This window comes from Triticum aestivum, chromosome 4B, assembly GCF_018294505.1.
Source record: "Triticum aestivum cultivar Chinese Spring chromosome 4B, IWGSC CS RefSeq v2.1, whole genome shotgun sequence".
Classification (NCBI taxonomy): Eukaryota; Viridiplantae; Streptophyta; class Magnoliopsida; order Poales; family Poaceae; genus Triticum; species Triticum aestivum.
In genome coordinates this window covers 427477692-427496218 of record NC_057804.1, presented here as the reverse complement: position 1 = coordinate 427496218, position 18527 = coordinate 427477692, and the positions used below count along the sequence as shown (strand labels likewise).

Below are 18527 nucleotides of genomic sequence, written 5' to 3'. Positions count from 1 at the left end.
CAAACGGACGTGTAGTATGAACCCTGAATATGCCTAGCCAACACACCTCTTTGATCAGATCATCAACTTCGCTAGAGAAATCAATATCTTCTGTCTCTTCTCCATGCAGATTCATCCCAGCAAATTGATCTTCAATATCTGCTTCTGGCCCATAGTATCCCCCTTCTTCTCCTTCCTCTTGAGGGTCCCGCTCCACCTCATCTGGATCTCGTCCCTCTTCCTCTGCTGCCCCGGACAGATCTGGTCCATCCTTGACAACTTGGTTCGTGGATCGATTCCCCTCCAATCTTCCCTTCTCCTCAAGAGCAGCTTGATCTTGCGGTAGATCCGCCATGCAAAACCGCCAGAAAAACTTCTAGCAGGAAAAGGTAGACTCCCTGCGGCCGGAACTCCAGCCGACAGGTAGGTTTTACGTGGACTTCGGGGGAAGGTGTGGAACCCTAGCGCCGTCAAGCCCTAGGGGATAAGCCCTGGAAAAAAACTGCCTCGGTATTCAAGATTGATGTTTTTTTTTTTTGCGTAACTCAAGATTGATGCTTGTGTGTGCTTAGTTACAAAGCCCACTACTATGACCAAGCACAAAAGCCCATTTAGATAGCTGGGGCCGAATCGAGCGTAAGCCCGTGATACGTTGCTACAGCATGTCAGTGAAACCCATCCGGGGTCCGTTCGCATCGTTCTCCCGAACCCCAGCGCCCAACGCCGCCAATCCTCCGCCGCTGCGTAGCCGGAGAGATGTCGAGGCTCGCGGCCGCCGCCCTCCGCGGCGCCCTCACCGCCTCTGGGGCTCGCTCGTGCTCGATCTCGGTGGCATTTCCCCTTGCATCCTCTCGTCTCTTCTCAACCGACGCATCCGGCGCCGTAGCGGGATCACAGGACGACTCATCGTCCGCCGAAGGTAGCTCCCGCATCCTTGTGCTGTGATTCTCGTGAACTTGTGGGTATTCTCCCGTATGCTAGTCTGTTCGTTTTTCTCCGGCGAGGTCTAGCCGTTTAGGGTTTAATATTCTGTTCCGCTTTAGAAAGAGTGGCGGAATGTAGGATGATGTACCATGTAGTTCATTGATGTCTGGTGGAACTCTGTTCTGACGGAGTTCATATTTTTGTAACCTGTTGCGAGCATCTGAATTTAGGGTGTCAAACGTTTGGAATGCGAATCATAAATCCTAAAATACGAGATAGTGCTGTAATCTTACTGAGAACATTAGTTGGTTATTCGTGGCGTGTGAAAATCAGTAGTTGTTTTGGATTGAGAGGGATTAGGCCCAGTCCTCCCTTTGATTGTGATTGGAAAGGAGGTATTGGGTTGGATTACAATGCATACAGACAAGTTTGCAACGATGGCCATTTTATCACCTTCCGTTATGGTCATGATACCGAATCAATTCAAGGTTCTTATTTGTAGCTTTATGCCTTTTACGATTCCTGTATGTGACTTTCGAGGCATTATTTTTTGGATCTTTTTTGTTTCTGCTGAAGAGAAGGTTGTTTTCACATTCTGAACTGATGTAAATATCAACTGAAAAGGTCATTTGCCTTTCTCATGTACATTATTAGAACTGAGTGGTCCTTCCCATGGGATCTTGAGGATGATTTACTGTTTATCTGTTGTTAGATTGAGTGTTCTTCATTTGGGGGCTACTCCACTATCCTATTGATAGCCGGAGCTAGTTGTACACTATGTGATTTGTACTGTCTTTTTGGCAGTAGTTATGCTGTTTTGCACTATGTGGAATCTTTAGAGTAATTTTTTTTCCATGGTGTAATATCTTTGCAAACTTTGTGATTCTTATATTTGAAAACCATCATGTTGTACATTTCAGTAACACTTCTACTGCAACAGGCCATACCTATGGAAGGTTCTACACTAGTATTTCTGGTGTTGGCCGTCTTGGCAAGAACATGCTGAAGACTGACATTATCCATTACCTTGACCAATGTGAACTGTCACTGGATGATGTGAAGATTGATTACAACAAGGGGTTTTATCCCATGGGCGCGTACGGTTTATTTTCTGCTCCCTAATTCATCTATATGTCTTGTTTTTACTTGAGCTTTTGGCTGCATATGCATGAGCGGTTTGTTCTAATGTGTATTACTGAAGTCAGTAATGCTCAGGAGTCTACAATTGAGTCTAGTAGCTCCTTTCAAAAGAAATAGCCTTTTAGGATAGCATTTGAAATGTGAACCTTGTTTTGTGGTTAAGGCATGAATATTATCATAAGAATTTAGAAGCCTTGTCTATACTTAGTAGACTAGTTTCCAAGTCCTTATCTTTTGTTGGCCCGCGATTCTGTCTGCATGGTTTAATCATGATCTTTTCATGCAGTATGCTAGAGCAATTGTTTATTTATGTTCTGTTTGCTAGCATGGCGTTCACATTTCACTTTTCCGTGTTGCTTGAAATGCAGGAAACATAGTTTCTTCTTATTAATGTCCCTGCGTAACACTAACCAAGCCTGTCTTAACACACATAACTCATTTCCTCGTATATAAATATCCGTCTTTATTAAATGCATGGCATGTCATGTTTAATTGCTCTGTCATTTTAAAGTTGTTATGGGTTTGCAGCTAAATATAGTGTTCTCTTACTGATTTATTAATGTGGTTTCGATCAGATTATTGAAGTTTCCTTCGGTGGAATCATTTGAGACAGCAGTCAGGCAAACAATTCAGGGCCGCATGTACAGGCTTGAGAGGGTAAGGCGACACTCTTTATCGTTATCTCATTTGGTATTAGTAATTTCCAGTAGACTGATATGTATTTTATTTGGATACAACAGGTGAGTCCTGAGGAGTGGGAACACAAGATATCTTTGAATGGAAAAGCTGTAAGTGATAGATTTGCTTTTAAAGTTTGGTATGTGTTACAACTGTTGACCATGCAAATCCCAAGAAATGCAATAGGGAGAAGAAAGCCCACCTTTTTTTCTTTCAATTTCCAGTTTAATTGATGCTAATGTTGATGAGATCCATAATGCAGCTATTGATATTTTCTAGTTGATTTACTTTGTTTTTGCTGTTTGGGTCTATCCAGGTACTGTTGCAAGGAGTCCCTCGAAACGCTCAAGTTGATGACATAGAACGTTTCTTGTGCGGCACTAACTATGAACCTCCTCCATTTGAAAACTTTATCAGGTAATACTTTTGGGCAGTGGTCCTTGTTAGCCAGGATGTGATTTAAGTCCATTCATCCTTGTCTGATTCCACCAATGGCTTGTGCAGAGCTGGGGTCCCCGAGCCTGTAAGAATGGTGCTGGTAAAGTTCGGCTCGAGGACTGATGCAACCAATGCCTTCCTTGCTAAAAACAAGGGTTTCTGTCTGAACAATCCTGTTACCATGCGGGTTATTCAGTAATTTGTCAGATCTTATCATGTGATCACCTCCTTCCCATCAAACCTAGGATCTGAAGCCTATCGGCACATGTGATAGAGATGTGTACACTCCATTCAACCTGATTTATCATGGGTTTTCTCTGCCACTTTATTGTACCATTTTCGTTGTCAACCTGGAACTCGTGCTTGTGCTTAGGTTGCAGGTTTTCCTGTGACACATTAGTAGCTAAACGAGTTAATCTAATAAATATTAATACACACCACTTTCTTGCTGGCACCATTGTTGTATTATTAATTGTGTTGCTTAAGTTGCTTTAGAAAACCAAAAGTTGCAGCCATTGCAGCTGGTTTTCTGGTGCGTTTGAACTGCGTGTTGCTTAAAAATACACGCATTGTTGGGCTGTGCAAATTTTGAGGTTGTTTCATCTTCCATTTGGTTCTGGATACTGATATCCTGGGCATTAACGTGCGTATGCTGTGCTGAGAAGATATGTGGAGAATGCATGCAAAGAAATATGTTTTTCATTGGCTCTCAGTGTTCCAACGAACGTTATGAAACGGAAACAACGGGTAATAGTAGGAGCGACTGCGACTGGCAAGAACAACTTGGCGCCCAAGGCAAGGCAATTTGCTGTTTATTCGACGTAACTTATTCACAAGCTAGTCCTTGTATGAATAGTAGTACGCGTGATGGTGCGTATTAATTTTATTTACTGCGCCACAGTACATAACAATTGATTGCGCTCGCAGCATACATTGGCAATGCTTCATCAGTCATCGGATCGGCCGATCCAAATCCAGGAGAAAACCCTTATATCTGCACGTAAAATCATCAGCAATCCATCAGTAACACAGCAGACGTTTAGTCCTATAAGTAATTTACACAATGACTTCCTTAACGAGATCGGAGTGAAATCCCTTTATAATCATAAAAAAGAACATGCTACAAAATTTAGTCCTATGATATGACTAAAACACTGGTGGATGAGCAGGTTAAACCTCCTCTCACACCACTAGCATAGTGTACTTTAATTGGTTAAGGCAAGACTTTGATAAATGTTTTATGCGATACAAAATCATAATTAGTATCACCTCTGTGTTCTTAATGGGAGTAGTATTTTCAAATAAGAGTCCAATGATCTCTATTTTGTGTGGCACGCTAAAACTACATACTAGTAAAAGTATTTCTACCATTCTTAACCAATCAAAATCCTTAGCTTGTATGTCTGGACGGAGCTGGTAATTCAGGCGTGAGATCATCATCTTTATAGCATTGATACATAGTTAATCGTTGCTAGAACGCCTTACCCCGAGCAGCTTCTTTGTGAGAGCAAGCAGTTCTTGAGGGTCGTGCTTGGTCTGCACATACGCTGCAATGCCATTCATTTCCTACACATGTTTCCCGTTCTCATGAGCAAGTTACTATACATAGACACTGAAAGATGCGGAAATTGCATTTGGAGCTTGGGCTCCATGGAGCTCTTAACTCAAAAAACATTTTTTTAAGTTTAAAAAGTTTCAGGAAAAAATACACATGTACACTGAGATGTACTCTACATGTTTGTACATATTCATGATGAAATGTGTTAAATATTTGAGCTACACAAAAAATTTCAAAATCATGGATTTTTAGCACATGTACTATTCACTATAAAAATCCATGAGTTTTTTGAAGCTCACATCTTAACGTATTTCATCATGAAAATTTAAAAGCATGTAGAATATATCCCTATGTAAATGTGTATTTTTTTCAGTTTTTATAATTTTAAAGTTGAATATTGAAATATCAGGCTTCATGGAGCCCAAGCTCCAAAAGCTACACTGCTGAAAGATGTCGTGTTCTTGCTACCTTGATGAATTTCTGCATGTTAGGCCTTCCTGCGGCGGTATCGTAATTCTTTATGTTGGCGAAGAATACTTGGAATCCATCAACAAATGGTGCATATGCGATGTCCACCCGTTTCCAGTTCCAAACTATGTTAGTTGTTCAAATTGCCAAGTTCTAGCTGATATAAGAGCATCTCCAACAGGCGCCGAACGCGCCGTGCGCAAAAAACTGGTTTGCCGCGCGCCCATCGCCTGATTTGGCGCGGCGCGCAGCGCTGGCCCCAGCAGCTGCGCTAAAATGCAGCGCGCGCGCGCCGCTCGAGAAGCGCGCAAAAAATGCAGCGGGCACACAATATTTTTTTTATTTTTAGATAAATCGAAAGCATAGATAAATAAAAACTAGATAGATTGCATAAATGAAAAACGATACAAAGGTACTTTACATCGGTGCAACTAGATAGATAGTTCGAAAGCATAGATAAACTACGACGCAACTAGATAGAAAACTACTCCAAGTCGCTATCCTCATCACCATCATCATACTCGTCGGTGTCGTCTGAGGTATCGAGCCATATGTCCAACCAACGATCATCGTTTTCCGTGAAGAACGACCTCCCACCTGCTGCAACGATATCCGACCGCGCATTCGCCAATGCCTTCCGTCGACGCCTCTCCACCCGCGAATTGTGGCGCCTTCGCGTGTCCTCCTCGCGGCGCCTTGCCCAGTAGGATTGCTCGTGGGCGATGTCCTCCGGGTGGCGCCGGCGCCACTCCCCCATGACCAGCTCGTCCTCCTGGGCGAGGAGGAGGCGGCACTGCCGCTCAGCGTGCTCAGCACGGTCTTCTGCCGTGTTAAGACGAGCCGGCGGGGCGACGTCCAGTGCCTGCTGGAGCGTGTAGACGTCCTGGAAATTCATCTGCCTGCGCGGCCTGCCTAGGCGCCACGCCGTCGCGTCATACGCGCGGGCGGCCTCGTGCGCCGTCTCGTAGGTGCCGAGGCCGAGCCGGAGTTCACCGGAGCGTATCTCGGAGTAGTAGCCACAGTTGGGACGCAGGCGGACGCCGCGGAAGCCCGACGCTCCTCGACGGCGCGGCGGCATGGTGGCGCGTCGGATGGCGGGGCGCTGGAGCGGTGGAGGCGCGCGTGGCAGAGGAGGAGGAACAGGCGCGTGGCAGAGGAAGTGGAGAAGGCGCGTGGCGAGCGCCGCATTTTATAGGCGCACCGGAAGCGGTGCGCCAAAAATGGCGCGCGAGCGGTCGCCTTTTCGCGCGCACGCGCAAACGGTTCCCGCGCACGAGTTTCCAGCCACCGCTGGAACGCGGCAAAACGTTCCGCGCGCTAAAAGCTGGATTTACCGCGCGCGCATGTCTTTTCGCGCGCCTGTTGGAGATGCTCTAAGGGACGGAGTGCAAAATTACCAGACTGAACTGGCCGAGAAAGAAAGGCCCATCATCAAATTTTGAAAGGGAGACTTCTATTTTGTCCAGAGCAGCTTCTATTGACCAGCAATGAATCACAGGTTAGTAATCAGCATGAACATATATTTATAGTTGAATTTCAACAAGTCTTCTTAGCTCTTGCCAGCATCAGCAGTCACTGCCCCTTTGGTAGTCAATGCCGACATCATCGCTTGATTGAAGGTGTCTGAATAAGCCAGCAGTTCTTCTGCAAGCCCTTGCTTTTCAGGATCCTAAGGCCATCAATATTTTTTAAGAGAAGAATCATGAGGTCACCAATGACCAATGGGGAGTGCATGCTATTGCAGCCTTTAAAGACAAAATGAACTCACATCAGGACTCAGTTTGGGGCCTTCGAAATTGCTGTCTATGTACTTGATCAAATCCAAGCTCTCTCCTATCATTTTGTTGTTGTGCTCTAGGCAGGGTACCTTGTCGGAGGAAAAAGAAACATCTTAACACTCGATAAGAAAAAGAACTTTACCTGACAATCTAAATAGGAGACGCTATGTATTTTAGTCTAGCCAGTAGCCACACCTGATAGTGAGTGGAAGTGTATCGGTATTCCCATTCCCCATCATAAGCTAACAAATAGTGAGTGGAAGTGTATCGAGGATCGGTTTAAGAAGAAACTGAGTTGCTGGAAAGGAAAACTCATGTCTTATGGAGGCCGGTTGATTCTTATTAACTCGGTGCTCACGAGTTTACCTATGTTCCTCTTATCCTTCTTTGAGGTCCCAGTTGGGGTTAGGAGACGGCTGGACTTCTATCGATCTCGATTCTTTTGGCAGAGTGATGAGCTTAAGAGGAAGTACAGACTGGCCAAATGGGATATTATCTGTCGACCAAAGGACCAGGGGGGCCTTGGTATTAAAAATTTTGAAGTCAAGAACAGATGCCTGCTCAGTAAGTGGCTGTTTAAGTTGTCTTCTGAGACGGAGGCAACGTGGGCGCAGATTTTACGTAGTAAATATCTGCAGTCCAAGACCCTGTCCCAGGTCACTCTAAGACCAACGGATTCGCCGTTCTGGAAGGGACTCATGAGAATCAAAGCTGCTTTCTTTAACAGAACGAGGTGTATTGTCGGTAATTGTAATAATACGCGATTCTGGGAGGATACGTGGCTTGGCGACACGCCATTGGCGACCCAGTATCCGTCCCTATATCGTATTGTTCAGCGTCGTGAGGTTCTTGTTGCCACAGTTATGCAGTCCATTTCACTCAACATTCAGTTCAGGAGGGTGCTTGTGGGTGATCGATGGGAAGCATGGCTTCACTTGGTCCGTAGACTGATGGAGGTTCAGTTAATTAACTCCTCAGCCCGATCAGTTATGTTGGAAGCTTACTAGATCTGGGGAGTTCACAGTTAAATCGATGTATATCGATATCATTAACTCTACTGTGATTCCTAGTTCCAAAGAGGTTTGAAAAGTTAAGGTCCCTTTGAAGATTAAAGTGTTTATGTGGTTTGTGCATAAACAAGTAATTTTAACAAAAGATAATTTAGTTAAGCGCAACTGGACAGGTTCTATTAGGTGTAGTTTCTGTGATCGGGACGAGACTATCAAGCATCTCTTTTTTGACTGTCCGTTGGCACGAGGGCTGTGGCGCTCCGTGCAAATTGCCTTTAACATTACTCCTCTGACTTCGGTCAACACGTTATTTGGGGCGTGGCTTGCTGGGATAGAGTCCGAAACAGCTAGACACATTCGTGTAGGAGTATGTGCGTTGTTATGGGCAGTTTGGAATTGCAGAAATGATTTGGCCTTTAACAGAACAACAACTATTCATTTTTTGCAGGTTTTATTCCGGACTACTGCACTGATCCGTATGTGGTCCTTACTCACTCCGACAGAGGCCAGGGAGCGTTTGGTTACTGGATCTGTCCGGTGGGAGGTGGTAGCGCGGGATATCTTCAACCGGTTTGGATGGCGGTCATGTAATAGGATAGACAATTAATTTATCTATCTTTTATTTTGCCTGCCGGTTGTGGCTTTTGGGCTCTTTGTTTTGGCATTGAAGCTCTGTGTGAGTTCGCCGTTGCTTATGTGCAAACGTTAAGACCTTATTGAACCTTATTTACTATTTAATAAATATGGTCGTATGCATCGTTCTGATGCAGAGGCCGGGGAGTCCCCTTTTCGAAAAAAAAGTAGCCACACCTGATTTTTGGGGTAAATCTTGCTGAGCCACACTGGCCTATCATCCAAATCGATGGGGACGAGCAAGATCTTGTGCTGCAAACCCTGGTACCGGAAACAAATCGAATTACAAAAATCACAACACGGAGTGAACCTAACCAAAGAAGACAACAACTCATGTGGAGGGAAAAAGAGCATCGATCATGGGAAGATGAGCTCGGTTGGTACCTTGCAGTTCCTCGCGATCCACGCCCGCTGCGCATACGGGCAGACATACGTCATGTACAACCTGTAATCCCAGCTTCTCACACATGAGCACAGAGATATGCCAAAATGAACATGAACATGTAGATATCGGTGCCCGCAGAAAAGATCATGTAGATATCGAGTGAGCTTAGGGTGCTACATATTTGAGGAAAGGAAGTTTCGGAGAAGAAAGCAAAGTAAGCAGACAACCTGGTTGAGCCATCGTAGAGAGGTGGCTGAGCAGCAGCGGATGTCAAGGTAGGCGGGAGAGCTTCCCCTGCAAACCTACAGATTTTTTTTTGAAACGGAGGCAAAAGATTTGCCTCATCGATTAATTAAGTAGAAGAGAATTGCTCAGTTAATTAACGGAAAACCGAGCGAAAACCGATACAAACTAACCACATGCGGATTACTCACAGAGCATACAACTCCAGAAGCGCACGATCAGCCCTACAAACAAACCCAACATGGAACGATCATCAACCTCCAAACTACTACATCGCAAACAAACCCCTAACAAGAGCACCTCCGCCGAAGTCCACAAAAAAACCTACAGATTTTTCATAGAGCAATCAGCGAGCGATCATAGAGTAGAAAATCCAACTAGTGATCACGCGCGGTAGCAGAGTAATTTTAGGGAAGGAGCTGTGCAGTACGTACTTGTTTGCTGGAGACGCTGCCATTGCGACCAGCAGCTAGTGATCAAGGAGCTCGGGACGCACAAAATGTACTAGTATACATTTTTGTAAGCGTATATAAAGCACTTCCGCTATGCGAACTGGTAAACGGAAGTAGGGCTGAAGGTGGGGCTGATGGAGAAGTACGAAGAAAACTTTGAGCGAGCACAGACGTCAGCTGTGACGGCCGAGCCAGCGTGAAAGAAGAAGAAGAAGAAGAAGAAGAAGAAGAAGAAAAAGCGAGCGGTAATGGCTGAAGCCATGTCACGGCGGTTCGTGCCACAATATAGGCCGCACATACGCCGGAGACGATTAGTCTTTTTTTTTTCCGGGTAAGGAGACGATTAGTCTTTAGGCGGCATCGTACTGTTGTAGTCGATGGTTGAAAACATGCCGAGGACACTGACTTCAACTCGTTTGGACAGTGACTTTGGTCGGTAGCTCTTTGAACGTAGTGTACACCAAGCAAGCCAATTAGGAACCTCGTACGGGGAGGAAACTACGAGGCACCGACATAGAGCGATTAAAGATAGGTTGTGGCATTGCCATTATCAGATATGAACTGATTAAGTACGCATTCCCACCACGCCTGAGCGAACGCATGAATCTGTATGTAGTCGATGCTGCTAGCAACCCCTTAATATGTATGATCAGTACACGTGTGGACAACTAAAGTTGATAGAAGAAGAAAGGAGCACCAGTTCATTAAAAACAACTTCACGAGCATTCAACACAACCCAGAAGGCCAGAATAATCCTTCTTCAGGTGACAATATAAGTTTACAATAAGATCCGGTTTGTCTGTCTGTCTGTTTATTCTAAAAGCATGGCCTATATGCATGGCGCGCATTTTTTATTCAAAATATGTTGCAACACCCCCGAGTCTAAATCTGCTATTCTGCAGCATTCCCTGGCATGCATATTTGGTTATCCTTGGTCACATCTTCAAGCAATCTGAAAAGTTAAAATAGCGTGTAAGCTTGGGATTGGAAAATAACACGAACCGACACCAAGATATAAGGAAATGTCGTACGCCAAACTTCTCCTTCATTTGATCAAGCAGAAACTGCGGGTCCAGTTTTGTCTGTGTATATGCGTCGACCTTGTTCACTTCCTGTAACATACCGAATTGGAGAACTGACATGAGATTGAGTTTCATCAGAGTGTACTAGGGGTATGTTACACTAACAGACAATGTGAATAATCTCATCTAGCGTCATCCTGAATTACTTACCTCAATGAATTTGTGCAGGTTGGGCCTGCCCTTGGCGAGATCATCCTTCTTGATACCAGAATAGAATATTTGAAACCTTTCAATGAATGGCACATATGCAACGTCCACCTAAAAAACACAATTCTTTTCATAATTCTACCAAATTTGGGCACGGCTAAGGGAACAGGAAAGGATTCCAGGTGGAGTCACATACCAAACTGAACTGGCCAAGGAAGAATGGGCCGTCGCTGAACTTTCCCAAGGCAGCTTCTATTTTATCCACAGCAGCAGCTAATGGAAGGCATGACATGAGAATATTACATTATGAGTATATAAACTGGTCAGAATATTTTCATATAGAATTTCTCAAACAAATGTTACAGAGATTGGTATGCTCTTTTTACCGGCTTCATCTGACACATCTCCCTTGGAGCGTAAGCATGAGAAAAATGCACTATTAAACCCATCGCTGAACGCAAGCAGTTCCTCAGCAAACTGCTTTTTTGCAGAATCCTACCAATTTATATGAACACAAACTGTAATACCACTGACAAAATTTTGCACTGTTTTTACAAGCATTGCACATATGAAGACTGATTGGATATATCTGCCTTACATCAGGCAGCAATGCTGGGCCATCAAAATTGCTGTCAATGTATTTGACCAAATCCAAGCTCTCTCCTTTCACCTGGTTGTTATGCTCCAGGGCAGGCACCTGGTCAGATTATAAAGGAAGCGTGCATGAATAGAAACAATAAACTGCAGTAAAAGATTTTCCTTGTACATACAGGTGAGAAGTAAAAGAGATCAATCATACTACCTTGTTCTCCGGGTAAACTTTCTCCTTGTACCAAGCTGGCCTGTCTGCCAGATCTATGGCAACTACCTTGATCTCGTGTTGTAAACCCTGGACAAAATGATACAGAAAGAAGATTCAACTTAGCATAAGACCACTGAAGGCATAAAAAAAGAACTAGCAAGAGCTAAAAAAAAATACAAGATCGATGAGCTGAAAGTATGGGCTGCGTCTGTGAATCAAAGAACACTCGATACCACTGGCACTACCTTGCAGTTCCTGGTAATCCAAGCGCGCTGCGCGTACGGGCAGTGATATGCAAGATACAGCCTACACGAAGCAAATAAAACACGAATTTAGCCCTTGATCTGTGCAGAATTGAAAAGTTATAGTAAGATGCATCCGCAGTGCAATTTGGCCTCTTCTTGTGTGGTTAGATTTTTACCTGGTGGTGCCGTCGAAGAGCGGAGGGGGCTCGGAGGCGGAGGTCAGTGGAGGGGGGAGATCTTCCTTCGGGGAGCTGCGCATATGTGTTTATAAGTATATAAGTATTAAATTATAAGAAAGGCACAATCGAGTAATTTAGTCGAGATGCGGAACGGCCAGAGCGTCAGGCTACATCACTGCACCAAGATACTGTGCCCTGCTGCTTCGCTCACTCACATGATCGGTGGAACGGCGGTTGCCATGGCGACGGTTCGGGAGGAATGTCCCGCCGGTGCTGGGGGACGGGAAGGTGGGAATGGGAGATGGAGGAGGAGGAGGCAGGCGTCGGCAGTGGTGACGGGCAGCAAGGGGAAGCGAGTGCAATTATTCACGGCAGGGCAGGCATCAGCAGAAATGTGGACCCGACCGCTGGATGGATGGGCCTCGCCTATAGACGCGATCATGGCGCGTAGGATAGGAGCTCATCTCAACCTTCCGTTCCGTGCGGCACTCCTTCAACGTGTTTCACGGCGCGGATGGCATCTGCACGCCGTACCGTACACTGAGGTGAGGTCCCAGGGAACCGATGCAAGCTGCTGGTGACTGATTTTTCTTTTCGGGGAATTTCAGAGAGCTTTATTCAACAAAAGCATTCGCCGAACAGTCAACCAACAGGCTGCTGATCAGGAAGCTAGGGGTCATCTCGAGCCAGCTCTCAGTCACATTAAGCGTACTCGCATGCTTAGCACAAAGATGTGCAGGACCGTTTGCCGCTCTTATTACATGCTGAATTACAAAAAATGACAAATTAAGAGAGAGCTCTCTAATTTCTACTAAGATAGGTGCTACAATCGAGCGGTCATCGTAGCGATTGTTCCAGAGGTTAACTGCCTCTAGACAGTCCGTCTCAAGGATCACCTCCGTGAAGCCCCTCAGACGAGCAAAGATCACACCCTCTTTCATGGCTTGAACCTCAGCAATTAGTGGGTCCGATACACCCAAGTACGGCTTTACACCAAGCTCCCAAAAAGGCCGAATCTGATCTGGCAACCCCTCCAATACCCGCTATGTTGTCAGCTGAGTTGATCGAGGCATCTGTATTGATTTTGATGATGCTTCCGTCGGGCGGTTGCCAACCATAGCCTGGTAGTAAAGTGCAATGCTGCCTGGGAAGTTTGAGCAACACTAGATCTTCTCTGGTCTGTCTCACTGAACTAGCAGGATCGATCTTCACGTCATCATGTATCCATCTATTACGTGACATCCAGATGGACCACATAACAGTGATGATTATGGCGCGTTCTTTGTCCAAGAACCGTTGTTCACACAGTATATCTCTTGCCCAGGTATCTGGATGGAGTCGGGGTAGAGAGACGTCAAACAATAATCTAGCTTCCTCCCAGAACCGGTAGGCGTGAGAACAATGGATGAGGGCATGTTGGAGGTCCTCCTCCATTGCTAAGCAAATCTTGCATATGCTCACCTCCTTTATATGTCTCCGTTTAAGGGTGCATTCATCAGGGATTATTCCCCTAATGACTCGCCACCAAAATACCCTCACCTTGGGCACAACCTTGAGTTTTCAAAGGGAATTCCACATCTGTTCTTCTGTCGTTGATGGTCCCGTTACCTGCCCCTCCTCTAGAGCTACACGCTCTTTGTGACTCACGAGAGCACGGTAAGCCGATTTAACAGAGTAAATTCCTGAGGTCTCATGCGCCCAGGCAAGAAAATCCTCACCTCCACCTCGCCGAATTGGAATGTTTAGAATGGCTTCTGCATCAGGTGCAATGAAAGTGTCTCGCACAAGATCCCGGTCCCACGTCCATTTGCTATATCAATCAAGTTGCTGACCCTCTGAACATGTGTATTGGCCGGTTTGAACATTGGCGACATAGTTGCTGTAGATGGTATCCATTTATCCTCCCAAGCCGAGATGGATGTTCCATCACCAACTCTCTTCAACAATCCCACATTGAGTGCTTCACGTCCTGCAATGATCGCTCACCATGTGGTTGATGCAGACTTTGGAATAGTGGCATGCATGAACTCTGTATCATGAAAATATCTGCTCTTCAAAACTCTGGCACATAAGGAGTTAGGGTCTGTCATTAATCTCCACCCATGCTTCCCTAAAAGTGCCAGGTTGAACAGTCGTAGGTCCCGGAATCCCATTCCGCCCTTAGATTTTGGTGTAGCTAACTTGTCCCAAGCAATCCAATGCAGCGATTTCCTATCCAATGAACTCCCCCACCAGAATTTGGCCATACTTGAGGTTAAGTTTTTGCACACTTTCTTCGTCAGGAGGAAACAACTCATACTAAAAGTCGGGATAGCCCGAACAATTGACTTTAGAAGCGTTTCTCTGCCTGCACATGCAAACAATCTCTCCGACCATCCGCTCATGTGACCTCTGGCTCTTTCCCCAATGTGATCGAAGGTACCGCTGGTGATGCGTCCGACCGCTGTGGGAAGACCAAGGTAGCATTCTGAAAATGCTTCAACATGCACGTCCAGAAGTTGTTTCAAATGATGTCTGAGTGTCTCAGGTGTGTTAGGAGAAAAATAGATGGAGCTTTTACTTCTGTTCACACACTAACCTGAGGCCTCACCGTAAATCCGGAGGATATCATTCAATCTAATAGCACTGTCTGTATTCGCACTGATGAAGATGAGACTATCATCGGCGAAAAGAAGATGATTCACCCACGGGGCTATGAAGTTAGCGCGGATTCCTCGATCGACATTGCCATAGAACTTCAAGAGGGAGAAGAGGCCCTCGGCACATAATAAAAATAGGTATGGTGACACGGGATCGCCTTGCCGAAAGCCTCTGGAAGGGGTGAAAAACGGTAATAACTCTCCATTGACCCGAACAGAATAGGGAACTGAAGTAACACACTTCATAATTAATCTGACCAAGGCAGCACCGAATCCTAGCCTCAGCAACATAGCCTCCAGAAAATGCCATTCTACCCGATCATACGCTTTCATCATGTCCAACTTGATTGCGCATGAGAAATTCTTTCCTTTCTTCCTTCTTTTCATCGTGTGAACACTTTCAAAAGCAACCAATACGTTATCTGTGATCAAACGACCCGGAACAAAGGCACTTTGCTCCTCATTGATAATATCATCCATGCAAGGTCTCAAACGATTTGTGAGAGCCTTGACAGCAAGCTTATACAACACCTGGCATAATGCAATTGGACGATATTGTGTGATATTTTGTGGGTTACGCACCTTGGGGATTAGTGTTATCAATGTGTCGTTCAATCCTGCCGGTAGGTCACCACCATTCAGAAAATCAAGCACAGCCGGAATGACCTCATGTTGAAGTAGCTTCCAATGGCGCTGAAAAAATCCTGCTGTAAATCCATCGACACCCGGCGCTTTTGAGGGCGCCATTTGAAATAGTGCCTTATGGATCTCAGCTGCCTCGAACGGCCTCTCCAGTAGTTGGTTCATTTCCGGAGTGACCCGAACTGGTACATGCGATAACAGCTCATCCATGTTACTGTGTCCTTGGGAGGTATAGAGAGCTTGGTAGAAAGCCCTCACCTCTTCCTTGTCCTCATCACCATTCACACAGGTGGAGCCATCAGATCTCTGGAGATTACATATTCGATTGATGCGCTTCCGTTGCTTCGCCTGTGCTTGGAAATAGGCCGTGTTACGATCTCCTTCCTTCAACCAAGGGACGCGAGATCGTTGTTTCATCCATATTTCTTCCAATCGAAGTGCCTCTCTGAGCTTTGCCATAGTTCATTTCTCCTCCTCAGACGGGCCCCGACCGATGGACTGTTCCCGTAATCTAGACAGTCGTTTCCTCAATTGTCTGACTGTCCTTGAGAGGCACCCAAATTCACGTGCCCCCCATGGTGCAAGCTGACGCTGTAATGCACCTAGTGAGTCCAGTATGCCATTCAAACCTGGCGCCCGGGATTGATTTCTCCAGGTCTCCACTACCAGTTGCTCATAGTCGCTATGAGATTGCCAAACATTCTCATACCGAAAGGGTTTTGGTACATGAGAGTTGTTTCCGATCGCATAGTGGCGAAATTCTGCAACTACAAAACAGTGATCGGATTTCATCGCGCAAACATGCCGCACCCTCGTGTACTCATAGAATTGTCTGAATTCTTCATTGGCAAAAGCTCGATCAAAACGAGCTTTAACATTTGCATCTCCCGATGGTCGGTTATCCCAGGTGTAAGGGACACCGGTCCAACCCAAGTCCTGAAGAGCACAATCGTCTGTGACTTCCCTGAAGGCCCTCATCTGCCACTCCGGCCTTTCTGCACGGCTAATATGTTCATCAGCATACAAGGTTTCGTTGAAGTCACCCATACAAAGCCAGGCAGAATGTGGAATGTCATATAATGTTCGAAGAAAACACCAGCTATGTCTTCTGTCCTGTGCATTTGGTGCTCCATAAAATCCGGTGAATCGCCACTCCACCGAATTCGGGGTATCCTTCCGCACCACAACATCAATGTGGCCGGAACTATAGTTCTTTAGCTCAACTAAAACATCCTTAGACCAGAACAAGCCTATCCCTCCACTTAGGCCAACACTGTCCACCGCAAAGCTTCCAACAAACCCCAAGGTTTGTTTCAGACTCTCAACACGTTTCCCTCCAATCTTCGTCTCAGTGACAAAGAGGAGAACGGGCCCTTCCTGCTTCACAACACTAGAAGCTTGCGAACTGCCTCGGGGTTCCCAAGCCCCCGGCAGTTCCAGCTAATGATATTCATTGGGACGGGCAGGGCTAACCAGCAGCCGCTGCCAAATCTGAGTTGGGTGGTGTGGGTTTCTTTTTCTTCGAATCTCTCTTTGTGCCATCATCCTCCTCCTCTGTCCTCTTCTCCGCCAAGGTTGCATTAACCAACTCATCCGCATCTGAACCATGAGCCTGTTTCATTAGCAACGGTAGCTCAACCCGGTGATACACTTGTGCAGGTGGCCCTCCCTTTCTCTTAGGTGCAAAGTTGCGTTTCACTGGCGAGGTCACCTCCGTATCTTTTTCTGCCGAGCTAGAATTCCTTGTCTCTGCCTTGCTGGGCTTGGCCTGTTGTGACTTGGTGGAACTCTCGCTTGACGTCGTCCTCTTCTTCTCCTTCGATGGCCGCAGCCCTTTACCAAAAGGCAGATCGCCATGCTCATCTCTGTTGCCGGGGGTCGGACAGTAAAGATCAGAATGGCCCAAACGACCACACGAAAAACAAAAGTGGGGGATATTCTCATATTGGATGTCATACGGGTCAGTGCTCCCTCTCCTTGCCGATTCAATAAGAATCCATCTCCTTAATGGTTTGGCCACATCTAGTGTAACTCTGGCACGCAGGTAGCCACCACCATGATCAAAGTGGATAGAGGTAGCCCCTTTGTCAATCTGCTTGGCTATGGCTTTACTCCACTCCTCGCCCCGCAGGTTGAAGGGGAGATTTACTACACGTGCCCATACCTGCAGCTTGTCAAATTTGAGCTCTGACGGGCACATGTATTCTTCAAATTCAGACAAAATCACCGCGTGTTTATTGATATGCCAAGGCGATCCTTCCCACACGCGATCACGATCCCGCTGCGTAGCAAACTCCGCAACAAAAGTATTTTCCCCTACACTGTGGAAGTTCATCCCCTTAGGGTTTCCCCATGCAGGCCGCAGGGCACTAGAGATGGTGTGGATATGCAAAATATTGTGGTTTAGAACTTTCCCGGCCACCATCCACTTCTCCGGCGCCCCTTCAACGCGATCGTCCAGTACCAGCGGCGTCGCCTCTTCCTCCGATATGTCAAGTTTCCCGAGCTGCTCCTCGAGACGCGCCCTCGCAGACTTGGGGGACAGGGTCCCCGATCCCTCCCCGCCGCCATGGCCAGTGCCTGAAGCCATCTCCGCCCGGCGATCCTTGATGCGCCCCGCCGATTCGTCGGCGGCCGCCGCCAGTCTCCGCGAAACCCTAATCGCCTAATCGCCTAAGCGGGGCTCAAGGGGTTTTCCGGAAAAATCTAAAAACAAAGTAGGGATAATGTATGTATCTAGTGTAACTCCTACGTTTGCGCGTTTCGGCATCTCCTCGCGTGCCGTGTCACCTCCTTCTGTTGGTACAATATACTATTCCCCTGTTTCGAATTACTTGTCTCGAAAATGTATGTATCTAGAACTAAAATATGTCTAGATGCATCCATTTCTGCGACAAGTAATTCTGAACGGAGGGCGTACCATGCATGGCCTCGGCCGAGCTTTGTTCACGCGGTGTGTAACAGCAAAGTCGTGTTGTCCGAGTGGCTGATGACCACATCGTCCACAGCGGGTTACGTGCTACAGCAGGTTGTTCTGTTCTGACGCATACAGAGGGATGGGCGATGTGTCTACACTGAAACCGTAAGCTGCTAGCAGCACGTAGC

General features: G+C 46.3%; 2 protein-coding genes and 1 pseudogene across 2 annotated transcripts; 1 reads left to right on the top strand and 2 right to left on the bottom strand.

Annotated features, from left to right (window-relative positions):
• The first annotated feature begins 610 nt into the window (after positions 1-610).
• Positions 611-3613, top strand: LOC123092524 (uncharacterized). Its single transcript, XM_044514327.1, has 6 exons — positions 611-898; positions 1844-2000; positions 2619-2700; positions 2784-2831; positions 3038-3138; positions 3226-3613. The coding sequence occupies exons 1-6, from the start codon at positions 736-738 to the stop codon at positions 3356-3358; spliced, it is 684 nt and encodes a 227-aa protein (XP_044370262.1). The 5' UTR covers positions 611-735; the 3' UTR covers positions 3359-3613.
• Positions 3614-4147: 534 nt separating this feature from the next.
• On the bottom strand, positions 4148-9691 carry LOC123090154 (protein IN2-1 homolog B-like; annotated as a pseudogene).
• A 669-nt stretch (positions 9692-10360) lies between these two features.
• Positions 10361-12603, bottom strand: LOC123092521 (protein IN2-1 homolog B). Its single transcript, XM_044514324.1, has 10 exons — positions 12357-12603; positions 12139-12213; positions 11963-12023; positions 11718-11804; positions 11514-11612; positions 11302-11410; positions 11112-11188; positions 10919-11026; positions 10718-10798; positions 10361-10638 (listed from the first exon to the last, which is right to left on the bottom strand). Exons 1-10 carry the CDS (start codon positions 12581-12583, stop codon positions 10630-10632), a joined length of 933 nt encoding a protein of 310 aa, XP_044370259.1. The 5' UTR covers positions 12584-12603; the 3' UTR covers positions 10361-10629.
• Positions 12604-18527: the final 5924 nt, after the last annotated feature.